A 21,024-nucleotide genomic window follows, 5' to 3' on the forward strand; every position below is an offset into this window, starting at 1 on the left:
AAGCTTCTGAATCTCTAGAATAACTTTTCAACACCAGGGCCTATGGACATCATTAAGGACTTTGAGAGTCGTCAGGGCATTTTACCAAAGGTAACTAACTAACGTCTTCCTAGAATGTCAGATTGCAGTGGGTGTTAGGGAAAGTCACCAGTGACCTAGTCTGTACTCCCACCTGTGCCAGAGAAAGTGCACACAAAGAAACAAAGATTTTCAGCCCTGGTACACAGGTGAAAGATTAAGAGCCAGCAGCGTGCTGACCAGTGAGTCGTTTGCAATACAGACAAGGCAAACAGACTCGATGCCGTTAGGACAGTATGAAAAAAGGAAGGAAGGGTTGAAATGACTGTTCCTCTACTGGTGCTGCTTGGACTGCTACTACGGCTGCTGTTTGGAGTATGTTCTACCTCCCAGTTTGTGATGGGCCTGCACCTAAATTGATGAATCCCCTCAACAGGCTGCCAGCCTCCAACACCACTGTCCAAGCTCCCCATGCACGTCTACCCCATACATTTCATCATAACCTTCCTCACAGATGTTACAAGAGCGGGAGAATCAGTGTCACTTTCATTTCATCACTTGTGTCAAAGCCCTTCTTGGGAACCTCTGGTGGGAAAGCAGGTTTTGGGGGCAGAGCAGGAAGCACCTGTGATGACAGTTATAGCTCTGTAATAAAACCTGGATGTCGGACTCAGACCTTCAGCTGGGGAGGCCCAAAGACTGACCTGTCAACCCCACTGCACATGGCCACTGGGGCATTTTTATAGAGCGAGCGTCTGATCCATTCTGACTCCGAAGGCTACCTTCTTTATCCTGGGTACAAAACCTCAGTAAGTATGACAGCAGTCAGTCAATGGCAGCAAATGCCTTGAACTTCCCAAATATACCAACGTTTCCAGTTTTGGAGAAACTTCTAACATTATTTCCAACTTTCAATGTTTATCAATAACATGGCAATGAACATCTTTCTATATAAAATTTTTTGAATCCTTTAAAGAATTTTAAGTGCAATTGCCTGTTACGGTTCACTCTTATCCGAGGCTCTGGTTTGCAAACCATTTTGTTTTCCCTTGAGTCCAATTTTAAGGTCTGAAAAAAAAAAAGCTTAATATTTTGGATAATGGGACAAAAATGCTCAGGAAGCTTACCTGTTCTCAATTTAAATCAAGAAAGGTATTTCTGCACCTCATATACAAGGCTTCTAAGATCTGTCTACTCCCAAACAATAGTTGGCCTCCTGGCTTTGGAAGGAAGTAATATGCTCCCTAATTACATTAATAGTATAAAAAAGTTCTTTTTTATTTTTTGGGGAAATAATATTGTGAAAAAAATATGTGAGGCTTTGATAAAGAGCCCTACTAAACTCCAGGCAACAAATAAGCCAGGAACTCTACTTTTCCAAGTTCCCAACTGGTTAAACATCTGGCCTTCTTGGCAAAGTTGCTGCCTGGGTTGAACAAGCTGTGGAAGGGCCCTCCTTCTCTGTCTGCAAGGTGGGGAAGTTTACATTGGGTTCTCCATCTCGCCTCTTTTCTCTGATCTATTCAACAGAGACATAAAGTTTGCAGGATATCCTAAAAGGCACAGCTTTGAGTCTGAATTTTGATGTTTGCCCTGACTCTTCTAGTTTGTTGGTTAGTGATTTCTGGGGAGACTTCCAGCCTGAAGCCTCAGCAAAGGCCCACTCTGCTGGGAGCTGCCACCGCTGCTGCTCTCACTGCCCCCAGCCCTGGCCCAGGGGGTGGGGGACACTGTGCGCCCAGAAGGTCAGCACGGGGGGAGGGGGAGCTGGCCCCCAGAGACGCTCATCTGCTGCCCGGATTTAGCTGCTCTGGGAGAGTGGCGGGCTCTGACTAATGGCTGACTGAACCGACAGCAGCGTGAACCCTGTGCCCTCCGAGAAAAGCGAGCTGACGGAACGCAGTGATAATTCCTCGCAGGCAAGGTGGTCTAGACAGCAGTGACCACACACTTAGCGCTCACTCTGAGTCAGTGCTCTTCTAAGCACTTCGGGTACTAATTCATTCAACCCTCGCAGCAACCTGATGACACAGGTATTCAAATGATCGTCTCTTTACATTCAAGGAAACTAAGGCCCAAAGAGGTTGTATAACTTCCCCGAGGTCACAGAGCGAGTCAATGACGGAGCCAGGTTTCCAATCCAGGCAGTACGATTAGAGCACCTGGGATGGTAGCCACGCCACTCCCTCGCCTAGATGTGATGGTGCCCCTATCAAAGGCATAAAAAACAGCGCTCTGTCCGCTAAGGAGAGGATCTCAGTAGCCTGAAAAATAAACCACGAATGTGTTCAAGATCCTTGGGCCCAGATAAGACACGAAGAGAAAAATGACACCAGCCCCGGAAATGATTGTGACTCTTGAATATCAGAATAGTATCGTGCTCTCCTAGGCTCACAGAGCCCAAGGAGCCTTGATACTCTGACAGCGGATGTGTGGTACAAGGAGATGGCACTTAGCCTTTCTCTTCAGAATTAAGAGTTGAAAATTATTACGGAAGTTAAGCATGAAGTAGCATCAGGTCTAGAAACCTTTTAGGTACAAATGACAGACTGTAAACATGCTCTTCCCGGAACATAGGGACAGCCTGTGTTTATATACACTATTGATACTATGTATGGAATGGGTAACCCATTCCATAATGAGAACCCACTGCGTAGCTCAGGGAACTCTACTCGGTGCTCTGTGGTGACCTAAATAGGAAGGAAATCCAAAAAGGAGGGGATATATGTATACGTATGGCTGACTCCCTTTGCGTACAGTAGAAACTAACACAATATTGTAAAGCAAGTACACTCTAATAAAAAAAATTTTTTAAGTTTCTTAAATTAAAAAGAAATAAATATGTGAAAAAAGAAGCTAGGAAGTATCATGAACTCTAGAATAGATTTCCACTCTCCAGGGTGATGTAAAATAATACCATTTCGAAAATGGTTAGAATTACTCTTTTGCGGTCAGTCTAATGGTCACTTGGTAGGAAGAAAAATCCACATTTAATTGTAAGCATTTACACCTGGTGTTTGCCAAACCTGTCCACGCATGGATCTTATTTGCAACAGACAAATCCTCTGTGGCTTCCTTATGTAATAAGTGTACGCGTGTACACATGCATGCACGCACACATGTACACATGCACGCATGCACACACACACACATCCTCCTATACGTTTAGCAATAATGCTGTCACACTTCAAATAAAGCTGAGACCTTAAATACATGCTTAACACTTTCATTGTGGTAGTACACTTAATTTTATTCCAGTCCTTTAGGTATCCTGCCCCAATAAACAATTTGAATGCCTGGAATAGCTACAAAAGCTCTCTGTGAACACTTTCCCCAAGTGTAAATTATTGGAAGACTATTTATATAATTCAAGAAAATCTTGTGTCCTTTTAATCTTGCTGAATCCACCACACTGACAGAATCCTGCCTTTACTCTATGCTGAAGGACTGGATTTATTTCTTTAGCTCATCATGAAGAAAAAGATAAATGAAATCGTACTTTCAGATGTACGTAATTTAGCTTCTGCACATTTTCACCTTTCACAAAGTTTAACGCTTCTCTAGTTTCCACTCTTGAATTTGTCAAAGCTAAAGCTAAACAGGGCAATTCTCTCCATTTAGTCCTGGTAGTATTTTGCTAACATTAACTTTATCATAGAAAGTTCTTATTCATTCTCAACAATTTGATTTCTTGAGCATTGTTTGATGCCCGCACCCCTTGCCATGTGCTGGGAACAAGCACAATTCATAAGAAGTTTAGGACCACAGCGTGACTCAATTATTGTTTCTCCTAATGCTCTCTCTTATGGCGTTTCTATCCACAACATTTCGGGCTAAATCACTTGTTCATGAAAAATGAACAAGTTTTCCTATCACTTCTGTCCTACTGCTTGCTGGCTGATGAGTGACTTCTGGAATAGTGTTGCTGGAAGGAAAACCACTGAGGAAGCTGAGAATCTGCAAAGATGATTGACTGGAAGAGAAATACGACCTCTGACTGTCACCTGTTGTACAGGCTCTTGGAACCTTAGATTTGGAGGAACCTCAGAAGGTGAAATCATCTACTTCTCCCCTCTGGCCACCACTAGTTTGTTCTCTGTATCTAGGAGTCTGTTTCTGTTTGGTCCGTTAGTGTGTTTATTTGCCTTGTTTTTCAGATTCCATGTATACGTGAAACCATACATTTTCTGGATATTTCTTGAATGCTGAGCACCTTCCCACGTCAAGCCTTCTGCCTGGACTGCTTTTCCCTCAGATCCTTTGTGCAGCTGGTTTCATTCTACGGAACAGGGGCACCTCTCCCCTCACATCGAAATTCCCACATCACGCTGCATTGTTTTCTTCCCAGTTTAAAATGAATGAAGAGCTTTTATGGGGGCTGTGGGTTTGGGAGGACATTAGCCGTGGTCTTGCATTCTTTCTGAGCCGAAGTCGGCAACATCTGGCTAGGCAAGTGTTAAGGATGCCTTATTTGTGCCCAGAGGCTGCGACTTTCGGGCTCCACATTTATGAATACAGCAGTCCTCTGCTCTACTTGTCCAGGATCCCTACCACCAGAACAATAAAAACAATACCTCTTGTTCAAACGCAGGCAAAGCAGACACTTACTTATGGTGGATCCGGACTCTGGCCTGTTCAGGGAGCTGATGATGACAAAGCCGAAGCCCTCGTTCTCTTTGCGGTGAATGACCACGTCACTGGTCTGCAGGCTGTGCGAGGCGAAGCCTTCGGGGGGAGAGGCGCTGCTGTTGGTGTGGGTGTTGGCGTAGGTTGCGTAGTCGCTGCGAGGAGAGCTGTGGTGGGTCGACACGGAGCCTGGACTCCTCCCGTTCTCCGGGCAGGGCTCCCCTGGAACACACATCGTGCACAGGCACCTGGTCATTTAGCAAGGGGCTTGATGAAGGAGTGCCTCCTGTGTACTGGGCACTATTCTAGACACTGGCATTGTTACCAGGCTGGTTGACTGGCCTCCATTCCTCCCCCCACCCCCCCACCCCCCGGATGTGAAGAGTATTTGAAAAGCTACAAACCTGGCTATGGAGCCCCCTAGGTCTTGCTCCTTTCCACCCTTCACAGCAAACACAGGTAAAAGCCCTCCTCAGCCTCCCCTGTGCCGCTACTTGTTTATAACTTCTTCTTGGTGAGACTGCAACCCGCCAAGACAATGCCTAGTTTTAAATATCAGGCTTCTTAGTTTCACAACAATAATTGATCTAAGAAGATCAGAAAACAGACAGACTCTCCAACTGTGCTATGCATAAAACCCACTTAAAGAACTTGTAAGAAACATGCATCATCAGAGCCCACCTAAGGAGTCTTTTCAGTAGATCTAGGAACAACTGGGCGCAGGAATCTGGATGAGGTTTCAAGGCCGCACTTTGAGAAGTGCTGATTGTAGTTGGGTTAATAGCCCAGAGGATGTCCATGTAAAGTGACCTACCGTAATTTTACTAAAAAGCCATGGGTTTATTTAATTCTGTGATATTCTGTTAGCTTAGAAGTGTTCACTCACTTTGCGTAGCTGGGAAACATACTTCTTAGTTTGCTCACTCTAGGATCAAATCTAACAATGATATCAGGCTGAGGAATGATGAATTTTGAATCTCTAAGGGAGATGTTGGAGGCCTTACTCATTTACATTCTATATTATTGTAAAATATACTTTATTGTCAACCAGATAAACCAAGCCAAAACTTCCATGAGAAAGCAAGTATATTTATAGGGAGAAATGACAGAAAGTTGGCAGCCAAGAGAACCTACTTTTTAAACTGAAAGTTGATCTATCATCCAAGAAAGAATTTTGTCATTTTACTATAATACCTAGGTTCTGGTATTCGGATGAAAAAAAAAAAACTTAAGCAGGCACGCAGAATACTGTAATTAGAAATAGGACCGTTTCATCTCCATCTTACAACTTGATTAGTGTACTCAAAAGATGTTTATGGAACAGAGGAACAATAAGATAGAAAATAATGATAATTAGTGATTCCTTTTTGGGTCTTTAGATATGGTCTCCTATTTAGAATACTGGCAGTTGTCTCATATGGCAAGTTAAAAATAATTAGCCAAAGTTCCAACGAAGGCTTTTAATGTAAGATGCAATTCCAATCTGAAATGAAAAATCATTTCATTTCAAAAATCAAAGTCAGTTCAAAAATCAGGGAACAAGAACACTGACTATAAGAGATGTTTTGTGACACTGATACCTAAAGAAAATGGAGCTGCATTTAATCAGACACTCAGATTTAAAAACGGTCTTTACAAAAATGTACTCATTTCTTGTCTGTGATTACAGAATGAATAAGACCCAGGCTACTGCTTATTACCGTTTGATAAATTTGAATTTTTCTGTAATATTTAATCAATCCGGTTTTAATAAAAGAAAACAAATGGATGTTTGCATATGTAAGAAATGTACTGAGGTGATAAAAGAGCAAAATGTCAATGTCAATGCTTTTCCCTCTTTTCCACCAGAATTTCAAACTACCTGTAAAATGAACCCTCTCCACTAGAAAACATCATCCAAAGACAAGCTGTTATTGTCTTGGTGAAGCACATAAACTTTATCAGTCCTTGTATAAGTTGGAAATAAAGTGATTAGAGATAGTCAGGAAGAAGAAAAACAAACAATTATTATGTTGCAACATTAAATTGAAAATCTCCCTGAGTTATTGGACCAAATCAGTAACTAAATGTCATAGGCAGTGACAAATCTCATTTTCTGGCTGTCATATTTTAGGGGGTTGAGAGCTGCGGTTGTCAGTAAAGCAGCAACAAAGAAAAATTATCTGTCTTTGCAGTAAGTGGCTTGGAGTGGCTGTGCCGCAGGTTCCAAACGGAGAAAGAAAGAAAATCATTGCCTAAGTCAATGTGAGTGTCCCTGGGAGAGTGAAGGAGTCAAATGCATTAACAGAATACTTTCCTATTGCTTCTGCATGTCTCTTTCAACCTCTAGAACAAAGTTCTTTATCTTTAACACCATGAGCACATTTAAAACCAGGGAGTTAAGAAGAATTCCAATGATTGACTTTGAGGGATATAACTGATTCCACCTCATTTTTCTACTTGGCTGGCTCTAGACCCAAATGAGACTGTCTTCTCTCCAACAACACTTCCTGGTATAGGGGATGAACAATGTTGTTTTAGAATAATACAGTAAAATATCAGAAAGTGACTAAATACCACATGCAATTTTTCTTCTTCTTTATTTTTTTTTAAAACACACTAACTCCCAGCATCCCTGACTCATCCTCCGGCTCACACACAAATGGGTGTACAGAATTCATTCACTTAGTATCTATTCAAGTCAAATAATTAATTTTTAGGTTTAGCTTCTGTTTTGTCCTCACCAGTCATACTGGAAATCATCACTGTGCTGACTGGGAGAGGGTCTCCGTTTGGGAAGGCAGGAGTCACTGATAATGTCCTCCAGGTGAGATGATTTTGACTAGAACAGTCAACTGCTGGCCAGGAGCTGCTCCTGGTCTGCAGACCCATTTATTATTCCTGCCCAATGCCGGTCTAGACTTTGTTTAATAATTGTTAAAATTAATTGCCAATGTTTTTAAATAGGGTGATTTTACAGAAAGCTGGATTTCTAGTTTCTCTTGAAATATTTGGTAATAATCAACTAGAGTTGGGCAATTGCTGCTCCCTTGACTGAGTATGCAATGTGCAAGTCTCAACTACTCCCCAGTGTCTCTTGCAAATTCCTGATTTACTCATTTACCCGTGGAGTGAGGAGCACGCAGGGCCAAAAGGACTTGTTCAACTGGAGCCCTTGTTTCCCTTCAAGATCACGGACTGGGTACCAGGGCTTCATGTAACCAAACAGACCTTGCCTGCTTCCAGGTTGTGTGTGGGCCTCTCTTCACAGGACTGTCCCCTGGAAGGATGTGCAAATCTTGTCTTGAAGCACGGCTGAGGCAATGGGGTATGTGTGTGGTAGAGCTTGGACACGTGCACTGGAGTGTCCGCGGGCGTAGTGCACCCCTGTGGTGCCTGGCAGGCTGGGGTCCTGCCCATGTTAGGGGCTGGCCTTCCTGCAGGCATTTGAGTTTCTGCACTCCTGCCTTATGCTCATCAAGGCAGACAAATTATTTAAATGGGTGACATGCTCATAGACAAAGAGTAAGGGATTGTATTTAGAATTGACAGAAAGTATAGTAACCAGGAGCAGGGAACACTGGCTAAACTTTTCACCCAGCTGCCAAGAAAACGTTCCCTTTCTCAGTATCAGGCCAAGAATTAGACTTTCCCTTATTAGGTGTTAGAAAAAAAAGATGCTGATAGCTTTAAGATGGACTCTAACATGTTTTGATTAAGTCATAAAACTTTCTTTCACATCAATTCTAGATTTACACTTTCAGAAATTCCTCAGAGACACTCTTCTCTCAGACGAATAGTATGTATTCAAAATAATGTGTCACTATGTTGAACGTCTCAAAGTTGAGTTACTAAACATGTAAATATTTATACTTTCAGCATAACAATTAAAGCCACTCTTCTACTATCCTTGGGAAAAAATTACTAAATATCGGAGCTGGTAGCATGGATAAGACACCTTTCAAAACTAGTTTAAGGTGCAAGATCTGTGCTAAAATTATCTGGTAAACAAAATTGGATACATTACTGGATGTTTTCATCCTTTATCCTTTACGTTTTCATCCACAGTTTCTCACTTCTGAGGATCTAGTTTGCTATTGCCTAATTGAAAATTTTGCCTTTCTATCTTTAGTGTGTACACTTTTTTTTGTTATGTTAACCTTTGGAGCAGGTTTTTATTTTAATTTTTGCCCAGTGTAACTAACCAGTCTGTATCTCTCATAATTAATGCTTTTTTTTTTCTTCTCTTCAGCATCAACTAGAAAACCAGTGCCCAGTGTCTTCTGAGGTGAGGCAGGACATTTGTACGAGCGGAGGCAAGCATAAGGCTGACCTCCCTTCTGCCCACCTCTTTTTCCATTGCATTACTCCTTTGCGCAAGAAGGTGGTGACACTGTCTGTCTTCTCATTCATCTTCTGTCTCTTCACAATCTGATTACTCATTTCTCCTCAGCTTTGAATCATCTCATCATAAGCCAGGCTTGCACCTCCCACTGCATTTGCTTAAGAAAGCATAATAATGTTGATAACAAGAACCCTTAAAATGGCATATCCACCGTCATATCCATTGGTAGCTACCTCTTCTCACTGTTGGAGAAATGGCAGCTATGAAGAAAGGCTGTCTTCTTAGGCCCGTTTAAAAAATCTGCTCCATCCTATTTCTAGGCATTGACTTTACTATCAAAGTATCCTTTGCTGAACTTAATCATTTTCAATACTCATGAAGCTTTCAAGGAAGAGTGGGCTGAACTAACTTGGAAACTCTCCTGGTGTGAATGAGCAGTCTGCAGCAGAACATTTTCAAAAATTAAATGCACTTGAAATGCACTTGAAAGCCTAAATGAGTAAAGTTGGTAAGAACTGCAGCAAAGAGCATCTTCACGTAAGTTACATGATCCACAAATTGGAAGAATACATTTTTGAAGCATTTGGTCTACACTCCAATAGCCTGGGTTGATTAGAACAAAATTTAATTTGCGATAATCAGCTGGTGGCAAGGAGAGCATGAAATTATGTTGGTGCATTAGTTTTTGCACTTCGCAGTGTATTTCCTTGTAAATCAGTATTTTTAAACTTATCTTTGGGTTACAGAACATATAGCACAGCAAACTTTTTATTAAAAATCACTTTGGAGTGTGAGAGACAGTTAAATGTTAACCAAGCAAACACTGTCTTCCTTGGGGCATCTCGCCCAAGGTTAAGGCATAATTCAAGGTGTTTTACTTCACTGGGTCAAGTGGTCTGCCATGAATTTCTGAAGACGAATGGCACCTCTTAGCAAAACCTCCATAATACAAGATCTACAGCAGTCTCTACTGGTAAGGGATGATAATTCTTCTGACTTACCCTTTTAAGTGATAGCTCTTGCTCAAAATCTAGTTTCTAGATTTGAATAGAAAAGGATTTTTAGTTCGACTAATAAGCCTTATCCTCTCGAGTGATTCACAGCCTGTGATTAGCTGGTGGCCCTTTTTTAAAAATTCAAATGTGTTATGATAATAGCACATACGGAAGACTCCCTATGTTAGGGAGTGACATTTGCTAAAGGTTGGTCTAATGTCTTTGAATTCACTGGACAGGGGGTTGGTGGTAGAGTAAAGAAAGAAGCACTGGCTTGGGAGATGGGTCTCTGCATGACCGCTGACTCACTGCAGACCACCAGGACATCTACTGAACCTCTGGGCCTCAGTTTGTCATCTGTAACACAAGGGAGTTCACGTTGCTCTTTCTAAGGTCCCTCCTAATTCCAGTATTGATCATTCTGTATGAGGAGCAGTCCAGGGCTGAGTAGAGAGGCCAGCAGGCCACCGGGGCAGGTGACAACAGAACATCTTTGGCACTGTCGCTCCTGTAATTCACAGGGCAAAGCACAGGCGGTTTGGGACAATATTCCCAATATTACTGAGTGCTCAGAGGATAAAAAACAGTATAATGCTTGTAATGGACATATTCCTTATAAACAGAAATCTTTTTTGGGGGAGTTGAGAGATGGTAAAGAGAGCTAAATTGAATCATAATATGACTAAGAGGGCTGACTTTTAAAAGTATTTCTTTGGTGGATCCTTTTATGAAGCTGTAAAGGTTGTAAAGGGAATAATTACTTCTAATTTCTCTGTTTCATAACTTTGGAGTTATATGAATTGTGCTTTCTCAGAGTGACATACAGCTGTATTTTTCTAAATCAGAGTAATCATTTTATTGTTACCTTTTATCAGGCTCTATAAAGGAAGTTAATTTTCCATCCTAGTTGCCTTTTTATGGTATCAAAATGCTGTGTTTCTTGGCTTGTAAACGCAATGAGGAACATTTTCAAAAGCTATATTTTTCACTATTATAATGTTCTTCTTATGCCTAGCATCTACCAAAAAGCAAAGAGCATACACAACTTAAATTAGCTTCAGGCTTTGCTAGAAATTTTTAATGACTCCATGGAAAATGTCAGCCTCAAAGATTGCTTAGAAATGTACTAGTGTGGTGAAAATCTGCACTTTCAACATCATAGTTACATCTGGCATATCGAGGTTGGTCTTTTCCCTCATATAATATAGAAACTGATTTAAAATGTTGTCTCCAGTGTCCTGACCCTGACTCACAAAAGCATCTCACCACCTAAGCCCCAACTCTTGCTGCTGGCTTGAGTTACGTACCTCCACATAGCACCTTTCTTCTCACAGTGAGGCTGACCTGCCCGTTCCGGGCTGCATGGTGCATAAGGTCGATGACATAGCGGTGGGTCTTGCCAGCCACTGGAATCCCATCCACATAGACGAGCTCGTCTCCTGGGTGTAGGCGGCCGTCTCTGTCGGCTGATCCCATGGCAATGACGGCTCCAATCAAAATCTAGACAAGCAGTGAGAAGAAAAGGTGTTTATGTTTCAAACCTCCTTCCTTCCTTCCTTTCTGCCATCTATCTACTTACCTACCAAGTAACTCAGTAGAAGATTTTATTCCCTGTTTACACCCTCTGCCCCAAATCTGAACATGAACTTGAAAAATGAAAAATGAGAGGCCAAAAGGATGCCCTCCTAACTCTTCCAGGTTGCTAACTCCTCTTAGAGAAATAAATTTTGAACTTGCTCCTAATGGCCACGAAGTCTGGGGGACACTTGCTAACTGGTTCATAAGCTATCACCCTTAACCCCAAATAATCTGATGTTATTGGCCACCGTACATGGGCTCTGAATTGAAACAAACTGGGGATGGAATCCTAGCTCCACTTCTTTATTTGTGTGCCGTGGGCAAGGCTTTTCAATCTCCGCAAGCCTCGGTTTCTTCACCTGCAAAAATGGGGAAATAAAATAATAGGACCTACTTCATGGAGTTGTTGGGAGAAGCGAATGAAATAGTGCATGGGAAGCATTTAACTTTGCTCAGGGCACGTAGTGAGTGCTTGAAAAATGCCAGGGGAAACTACCTGCTGTATATTATTAAGTTCAGATAAAGGTTCAAAGTGTTTTTTATCTTTTAATTTTTGCTTTCCTTTCAAAAGCTGGAGTTAAGGACAAAACAAAGCAAAGCAGAAGTCATGGCTGGCCTTCCCTGGACAGTTGACGTACTTTAAGAACAGTCAAATCTCCTCCAGATTTTTGCTCCATTTCTTTGAATACTTTCTTAGAGCACTTCCTCTGCACAAAGGATGCCCCCAGTTGTGCCTGTCCCCTGCAATGCTTCTGCTGTTTAGGTGGCCACCATACCAGGAAATTTGGAGGTACACATCTGGGAAATGTGCATATTGTTATCAATCCCTGAACCAGGGACTGTGATACAAGGCATAACGATGTAAGGTTTCCTACTCCCCATTAAGTGTCCATTAGCACGGCTTTTTTTCTTTCTCAGAGGAAAGGCAATAGCACTAAATATTTTAGTTTTGCTATTTAATCTACAATTTTTCCAACTCATGGACAATAGAGTTCAAAAGAATAGTTTTCCTTTTGCCAAGTGGCTTAGCCTCACAGCATTTGAAGGCAGTGGTTACCATTATTCTGATAATATTACAGAGGCTATATTCTAGGTTGTATTTTAAGTCTCTATCAAATGATCCCTTGCTCACGGATTGATTTCTTTCAGGCACTAATTTCTTTCAAATCTCAGATCTGTGGATTCCAGTTAATTTGCAGAGTTGCTCCATCATGACCTGCAGCCTTGTGTGTCAGCAGGTTTGGCAGCAGACGATTCCTTCTTACTTGGTCACACTACTCAGTGTGGCCTGTCAGCACAGATCTGAATGCCCAGACCTCCTCAGGTATATGCAATATTATGGTCTGGAGAGTTTTCTTTTTTTCCCTGAGGACTTCATAGCCTTGGTCCACTGAATAGCTCTCTTTATCCATAGGAATGAAAATTCCCTACCACGCGGCTGTTTTCCCCCTATTCCTGGGGGAGGGTGGGGAGTGGAGAGTAGATTTGCTTCCTTGTTGAATATTGGTGCTCTGATGACTGATTCATTATTGCTCTCACAGGAAACGCATTGCCGGCCTTGGACTGCTGGGCTACAGCAAATGGCTGTGCCCATTTGCTGTAGCCCAGCAGTCGGGCATGCTTCTGATATTTTCCATTTTCCCTTATTGTCCTGTCAACCTGAATTTATGAGTTTCTTTCTAAAGATATTCCAATCTATTCTTCAAAAGACTCAACCTGCTATGGAGCACTTCAAAGATTTATTAAGTGCTTTGTGCAAAAGCCAGTTAAAATGAATGTTTATGTTCCTCCGCTGCCCCATGAAAAGCTGCATTTAGCTGGGTTAGCCCAAAGAAAATGCTTCAACCTTTAGATTTCCTGTATGCCTCAGTGGGAGAGTTTATAGCTAGTAACAGAGAAAAAATGGCTAGAGAAATTCTTAGCTTAGTTACCAACATTAAGCTATAGTTCTGATTCTGACTGATGAAAAGGAATTAAAAAAATAGGTTACAACTAAGAGAGCTACCATTGCAACTGGGCACTCTACAAAAATAGTAAAAACAAAATTTCACATAGGAAAACTCTCATTCCTCTCCTGCTGTAGGAAAACAGCAAAGATATACTCTTGAAGTTATCTTCTGTGTTGCTAGTTTAATATCATCCATTAAAAGGAGAACCCCAGTAAAACATCTGTTTTTCTATTTTATTGCTGTGATATGAAGTACTCTCCTCGCTAATTAATTCATTTATCCAGCAAATATTCATTGAGTCCAGGGACACTTCTAGGTGCTAGGAATCCATCAGTGAACAATAAATAAAAATCCCTGTTCTATAGAGCCAATCTAGTGGTCAGACAGTAATAAATGTAAAAATTATGTTGTATGCTAGCAGGCACGTACTATGAAAAAAATAGAGCAAAGTAGGATGGTGGGTGGGTGTCAGCTATGCAGCTGAGGTGGTGTTAGGGCAGGTTAGATCAGGCCTCAATGAGAAGCTGACATTTGAGCGAAGACTGAAGTTCACTGGATACACTTTTTTTTTAAACTTGAAGCTTTAATCTTCAAACTTTAGTTTGTTCTATCAAATCTTACATATTTATTTCTAAATAGTGTATTCAATATAATACTTCAACATAGCTTATTATATAGTATTGTAAAATTATTAACAATATATATATTATTGTATAATCACATTGTATAATCCACCCTCTACCTTTTTCAAAGAAAGGTTGTCATAGGTATGAACGAAACTTGAATTGAGCTCAGCGTGGGGAAATGGAGCAGGCATTAGAGCTGCTCATCCGTGAGCTACATATAGGAGTTACACTTGCTCCTTCCTTCAGGAACTGCCGCTGGGAAGAGGCTGACCACGTGCGCCGTCACTGCTTCTGCCTCTCATGCTGCTGTTGTTCCTTAGCCTTTGGCCAATTTACACCTTCGTGCCCTGTATTTCACTGCCAGCTCTATGTGTCTCTCTATTCAGGAAAGAAAATAACCCACAACTTTTTTTTTTCCTTTAATTTGAATATGCTTTGTACACTTGACACATTTGAGTAGTTTATTTCCTATCTGGATAGGATAATCTATGATTCCTTCTTGCACTGTTAACTCATATTGACTTCCATATATACATGTTCACCTAAGCTCTTGAAAACATACCTCAGGATATCTGATCCTTTAAATCAGTAGTTCTCAAACTTTAGGGTGCACATGAATCGCACTGTGAGCTTGTTGAAACAGAATTCTGCATCTACCCCGAGAGTCTGATTCTACAGGCCTGGGGTTTAACCTGAGATTCTGCATGTTTAACAAGCTCCCAGGAGGTGTTGGGTGCTTCTGGTCTGTAGATCTAACACGATTTGAGTAGCAAGGTTCTGAGTATTCTCACTTGGTCCAGTGGACACAGAAGCTATGGTCTCACTGGTCACGTTCCAAGTCTGCTGAGGGACTTTCCCTCAGGCGCCTGGCTTGAGCCTCCTGCCCCATCGTACTGGTCACTTTCCAGGTCCGCTGAGTGCATGGCCTGGGCTCCCTGACCCATCAGGCTATACTGGCCAGTGAGCCTTCCCAGCCAACACTGGCCTCGCTCTACTCATCACCTCCCTCTGACCTCACTGGATCCTTCAACCTCTGAGGACCCACTCGTCAGCTTTCTCATTGCCCTTGGAGGAGTTCTTTATCCTGCCTCTCTTGCTTTGGCCCTGAAGGAACAGATTGGTGGCAAAACAGATCAAGAAAGACCCCTCCACACAGACACCCCCCAAACAAGTGACCTGGCCTTATCTTTCCAACCATCTTCTGCAAAAAAAAAAAAACCAAAAGAATCAAAAACTCCACAACTTCACTTTATCTTAAAGGCTGTGAAGGCACAGAACAAAATGAAGTATTTGATATGAAATAACAGCAATTCACATTCAAGTGGCTGATATCCCCGTAAGCCAGGGGAAAAAACTAACACAAAAAAGAGAACCAAAACTAAGAAACAAACAAAACCAAAACCACCTTTTCAGTCCTTTTAATTCCTTTAATTCTTTCCCACACTACCTAATGTCGGTCTAAACCCAGCAGGTCTGATCTGCAATAATTATAGCCCAGGGTGACTTGACAAGGTGGCAAGCAGATTTCCAGCTCTGGCCTCCTGAAACTCTTCCACAAGTCTGCACCAGACTCGCATGCCAAGGCCCCTGTCTATCATCGCCTCTTTCTTTCCACGAACAGTTTTTCTCCACACAGGCCTTTCTCCACTGCAGTGTTTTCCAAGCCTTTCCATCTTAATGCCTTCCCATGTCTTTGCAGCTCACAGCTGGAAATCCCATTTTCATTGCTTTGTGGCAATTTCTCATTTCTTTCTATTTCTACTGTTATTTAACTGTGAAAATTATTTCCTCTTGCAGGAAAAAATGCCCATACGCTTGTTTGAGCTGGAGCCCTGCTGTTCATTATTTGCCGAAAGCCGTGCTGTCGTGTTTAATGTGCACCCTGAGATGTCAATACCATTTCGTCTATATGAAGGCAGAAACCCATTTGATATAATTTATGAGACCTCCTGCGGATGGGGACCAAGTCACGTCATGCGCCTCTCCCTTTGTAGCACATCAGCAATTAACTGAGGCTAGTGCATTTTGTTTGTATGTCATCTCTGGACTTACAGTGGAGGAAAGCAGGAAGGAAAGGCATATGGGAGATCTTTACAGTCGACTTACCCTTCCTGATATAATCTTTCTGAGGTGCAACATTCTGGTCTTCAAGACACTATATTCTGGCTTTGAATGCTTCAGGGAGATTTAGGCTTCTAACTTTATGGTTTAACTGTCAGAATTGTAACTTGCAGCCTGAGCGTGTCTTAAATCATTCAATTGAAAGAATAAACCAGAGTAAATCTAAACACAATGAGGACAACCAGCAAAACATGTGATCTGAAGAGGTTTATCATAAATACTGAATGCCTGCCCACCGGAGGGGAGAAAGGACTCAGGAGTGTAAAGCCAATGTTCAGAAGGGCTGGGAACCTGGGAACCTGTGTACCGACCCGGCAGAAAGCTGTCCTGAGGCTGGGTGGTAACCACGGTCTGCACTCAAACACCTGAGCTTCGTTCTGAGCAATATGTGTTCCATTTGGGTAACAATTCTATAGTTCCTGTGCCAGGCCAAGATCAGCTAGACCTTTCCCTTCTGGCGTCAGCTGACACTATGCCTTTCCTATGACTCAGTCATGCAACCCCTTCTATCTCTGAAGAGGGGGGAGATGCAGTCCCTTCTATCTCTGAAGAGGGGGAGACGGGCGAAGAGAAGACGGGGCTACGAATGTGGTGCTAGTTTACCCACAAAGCAGACAAAGCATGAACCTATGGAGGTGGGAGGAGTCCAGCAAAGTAAGAACTGTGTACCTCAAAGACTGTATTGATGTAAGCATTATGGGAAGAACCGGAACTTTGTTTCCCCTTACGTTTATTTTATAGTTTAATCTTTTACTTGTATTTATGTATGAGAAGGGGCCTGACCATATTTCAGTGCTTAGGGACCATTTATGAACCTTTTATGAACCTGACATAGTCACATTGGGTACCGCTTAAGACACGTCTTTTACAGTGAGTGTTTTATGGCTGTTATTTTAATACATGCTCACGAGTCTCGCTTTGCTGTGTTTTTTTTGTATATTAATGCATATTGTTATTTTATGCAGTCACTCTGATGTATTATATACATAATTTCTCCAGAGCCCTTCGCAAATTCCCAATATTGTGCCAACTGAAGTTGACTTCGTGGACATTCTCTCACGGTAATCCCCTAATTCAAATCTGGCGAGATTCTGCAGCATTGAACTTGATTTTACTTCCCCGTGTTTTCTCTCCCCTGTAGTTCTGATTGAAAACATACACAATTCTGCTGTTCCAAGTCATCTCCTCACATATATCTTCTGTCATACCGCATGTTTACCTGTGAGCTGCTGCCCAGAGAGACCAGGGGTCCAATACAAGTAAATAATTGAAATAGTCAAGAGGAATCCAATCCATTTTAAGAAAGAGTAATGTCCCTCTCTTCATGAAATGTGCATTGATGTATGATGATATATTGGCATGGAAACACTGGCATGTTGTGAAAACTTAAATACCAAGAAAAAAACAAACAAACCAAACCTCAAAAACTGTTTATGTGAGTCCTAAAAGATTTCTTTTTTTATATCATACTGAATGATCTTTCCCTTCACCCATACACACGCGATAAAACCCAAAGTGTGGAAATAAAGAGAATTCAACTCACAGGCTGTCCAGGCTCATCTCCCCCGAGGATTCTGAAGCCAAATCCAGACTGCATCCTGCGAAGGTGAACATCCAGCTCCTTGTAATCCGGACCTGGCATAGAGGAGACCCCACTGAGTGACGAGTCCTGCCTCCCCCCCACCCGCGAGGGACTGAACACGCCGATGATGGATTAATTTTGTGGGTGTGATTAATGAGAGTGCCGTTACAGTCGGTGAAAAGCACAGAGGATAAGAAAAAAAATATATGGTAACAAAAAAGTAGGTATTCCAAAATTAGGCAGTCTCTGGATTAGCACTAATCAGCCAAGGGCATTACTAGGGTATTGCTACAGGCAGAAATGGCACACACATTTTCTGAGTGAAAAGAAAAATCAATGCCTCTGTAATTCTTCATTTTCCTGAAAGGATTGAGATTGCCCTCAAGAAGATTGGCTGTCACTTTGGCGATGTTACTCTGACTAGAACGATTGTTTTAGAAGTATGAGAGAACAGATAGCAACGCCCTGGAAGTACCTGGTAAAGGACTACTTAGTAATTTACTAATAGCTGTTTATGACTTGATGTGTCCCCATTTAGTGTGTGTAGGGGAGGGGGATATAAACTTACACCTAATAGAAGGTGTCTCTTTTAAAATTGTTAAAGTTAGAAAAGATAAAATCTAAACTTTTCTCTATTGAGGTTTAGGTGACGTTTTGATTTTCTGACAAACTCCTTTAGGTTTTTCATAACTTAGGGACAGAAATTTGCCTGGGTCTACGTGAACTCTTATCCCCAAAACATTTTAAAATGCGGAAGCCACTAGTAGATTCACTACTGACTCCATAAACATATTCAAAATAAACCAGATGAGGGATATTTTTCTGTAGTTAGCTGAAAGAACAGAAATGTACTTAAAAATAAGCTGGGAAACTCTTCTGTCATTTTTTTTTTCAACCCTAGAATGAATAAACTAAAACCATAAGCAATATTTTAACTTTTTAAGGAGAATATGATTTAAATATGATTTAACCTTACCCCCTGCCCCTGGCCCTTTGAACCTTCCCCAGGGGCAAATGTCTCCATCATGACTCGGCTGTGCATACTTTCAAGGCCACTGTTAGGATGTTAATCAATGATTAGCAACTTTGGGGAATGCTTATTAATGCCATCCTTTGCTTAAGAAGTATTTAGTGATCTTTGGGCCTTAATGCTTTAAAGGAGGTATTAGAACTGATAGACGCAAGTATTAAGTTAAATTCTCCTTGCTTAAGCAGGATGGTTTTGGAAATTGGGATGAGATTTCAGAGGAGAATCCTCATGGGATAGGAAGCTTATGTCTCAGCCATCTGGGTATATAGTAATAGCCATAGTTGAGAGAGACACTCAATAAGCGATGGCCAGGCAAATCTTTTCCAGACTCTACAGTAAGTGGAGCTGCTGAAGTGATGCAGTAAACAAAGCACAACAGAACAGGGCTTGCCTTTGTGCCCTCCAACCTGAGCTAAGCATTTCCAGTGATATGTGAAAGGCAAGTCACTCACTTCTGAAATGTAGGCATAAGCTGATTGTGTGTCTAGTGTTCTCAAGGAAAAAAAAAGCTGAATCAGCCATATAAGTGCGTATGTATATATGTCCACATCGTCCAAGACTCTGCGACTTTCGTGCCCTTTTACGACCAGATGCACGTATAACCAAAGTCTTTCCCATTCAGTGACGAATATAAAACTCAAAGAAGAATAACCAACTGGATTTCCACATCCACTAGTCATCCTTTATGAATTGTATAATCATTCATATTTTAAAGATACGACAACTTAGAAAAATTCAGTTCCTATTAAACACTTCGTTAGAGTTGAGTGGTAAAAGGAAAATGAAAACTTTGCCCTACACTCTACAAGTCTCAACTGACTTTTGAACTCAGTTTATTCCGAGGTCTACAACATTATATATGAAATCACATACTGGGGTGTGTGCTAAACCTTCAGGACTCTGGAGGCAAGTGGAGCAGCCCTACAGAGTCATGGCAGGTACGTGTATTTCTCCCAACAGAGGCAGAAAGGTGAGGGAAGAGGGGAGGGTGACAGATAATACCCAGTCACCGTTCAAACTTCTAAAACTTGGTTATATGGCTGCTCACGTCAATCTTTTCTCTAAGTTCCTTTAAGCTTAGAGGACTCGAGACCATATATATATATATATAAAATCACAAAGAGAGCACGATATACTTTCGACATTCAAAATGATACAGCTAGCCTGTGTTTAACCAGAACGTTCCATTTACTTGTAGATAGTCTCATTTTTGCATTGCTGCTGAGTATGGTGAGAAATTGTTCCTCCAGTGGCTTCAGCACCAATCCATATTGCATGAGGAGCTCTACAAGGACTTTACTGTGTGATCCATTTTATTTGCTAAGGAAAACTTTCCCCCAAGGAAATGCTGAAATCGTCACAATCCCAGTAATGGCATTTTTGAGATGTGCCAAGGTACAAGGGAGCTGTCTTGTGTCAGAGGATGCTGTGATTCCTGGGAGAACTGGAAAGCTTTTCCTTAATGAATGACTCAGGACTCCTTTATATGTAGGAGAAAAATACAGATCTATGTTTGCTAGTTAATTTTACTTAACTCTGAAGAACTCTGAAGATGTAAGCAGGGAATATATCCTCCTTCCCCCTATTCTTTGTGTGCATTTTGGTGACATTTCGATCCCCTGACTACTGCCCTGACCACTCTGATTTCAAATATAGGGTGATATATGCCAACCACGTCATCTTCACCCTCCATTCTTCCAGGCCAAGATGGCCAGCTTCATGGCACATGTGCCCGTAGAGAGGCAAAAAGAGACCCGTTAGAGAAGTGTGCCTGCAGATGTAATTTACTCTTTATTTTTTTGTTAATTCTGAACACAGACTCAGAGGCTGCAGGGCATGGAAACTTAAGAGAAATAGTCAACTGGAAAAAGAAGTTTAAATGATGGATTGTGCCTTAAGGCAGTTTATTTTTTTCTTTTTCTTCTTTTGTTATTGTTTAAGGAAAATAAGAGCTTTCAGAAACAGAATTTTTCCTTTGTTTCTCCCTCCCTCCCCCCACCCATCTGAATCTGGCTTTAGAAAATAACTAAAACTATATGCACATAGCTGGAAACATTACTCTTCCTCCTTCCTGCTTTGTTAGCTCTCTTGAAAGATTATGATGTTTCTGATACTCTCCTTTAGCTGCTCTTCTGGTCTGATGACACACTTAAAATGATTGTTATCATGCTTTAT

The 21,024-nt window shown here is 41.5% G+C and overlaps 1 protein-coding gene across 7 annotated transcripts in view; it reads right to left on the reverse strand.

Moving 5' to 3' along the window:
* MAGI2 (membrane associated guanylate kinase, WW and PDZ domain containing 2) overlaps positions 1–21,024 on the reverse strand; it is a 1,336,469-nt gene that overhangs the window by 133,189 nt on the left and 1,182,256 nt on the right. For all 7 annotated transcript variants that reach the window (XM_082473412.1, XM_082473411.1, XM_082473409.1 and 4 more), the window contains 3 exons: positions 17,781–17,872; positions 11,271–11,463; positions 4,627–4,866 (listed from right to left, as the gene is read on the reverse strand). In XM_082473412.1, coding sequence (XP_082329538.1) covers positions 4,627–4,866; positions 11,271–11,463; positions 17,781–17,872 — 525 coding nt within the window. The remainder of the gene's footprint in view (positions 1–4,626; positions 4,867–11,270; positions 11,464–17,780; positions 17,873–21,024) is intronic.

Source organism: Balaenoptera physalus (assembly GCF_965194825.1).
Source record: "Balaenoptera physalus genome assembly, chromosome: 8".
In the NCBI taxonomy this organism is placed as follows: Eukaryota; Metazoa; Chordata; class Mammalia; order Artiodactyla; family Balaenopteridae; genus Balaenoptera; species Balaenoptera physalus.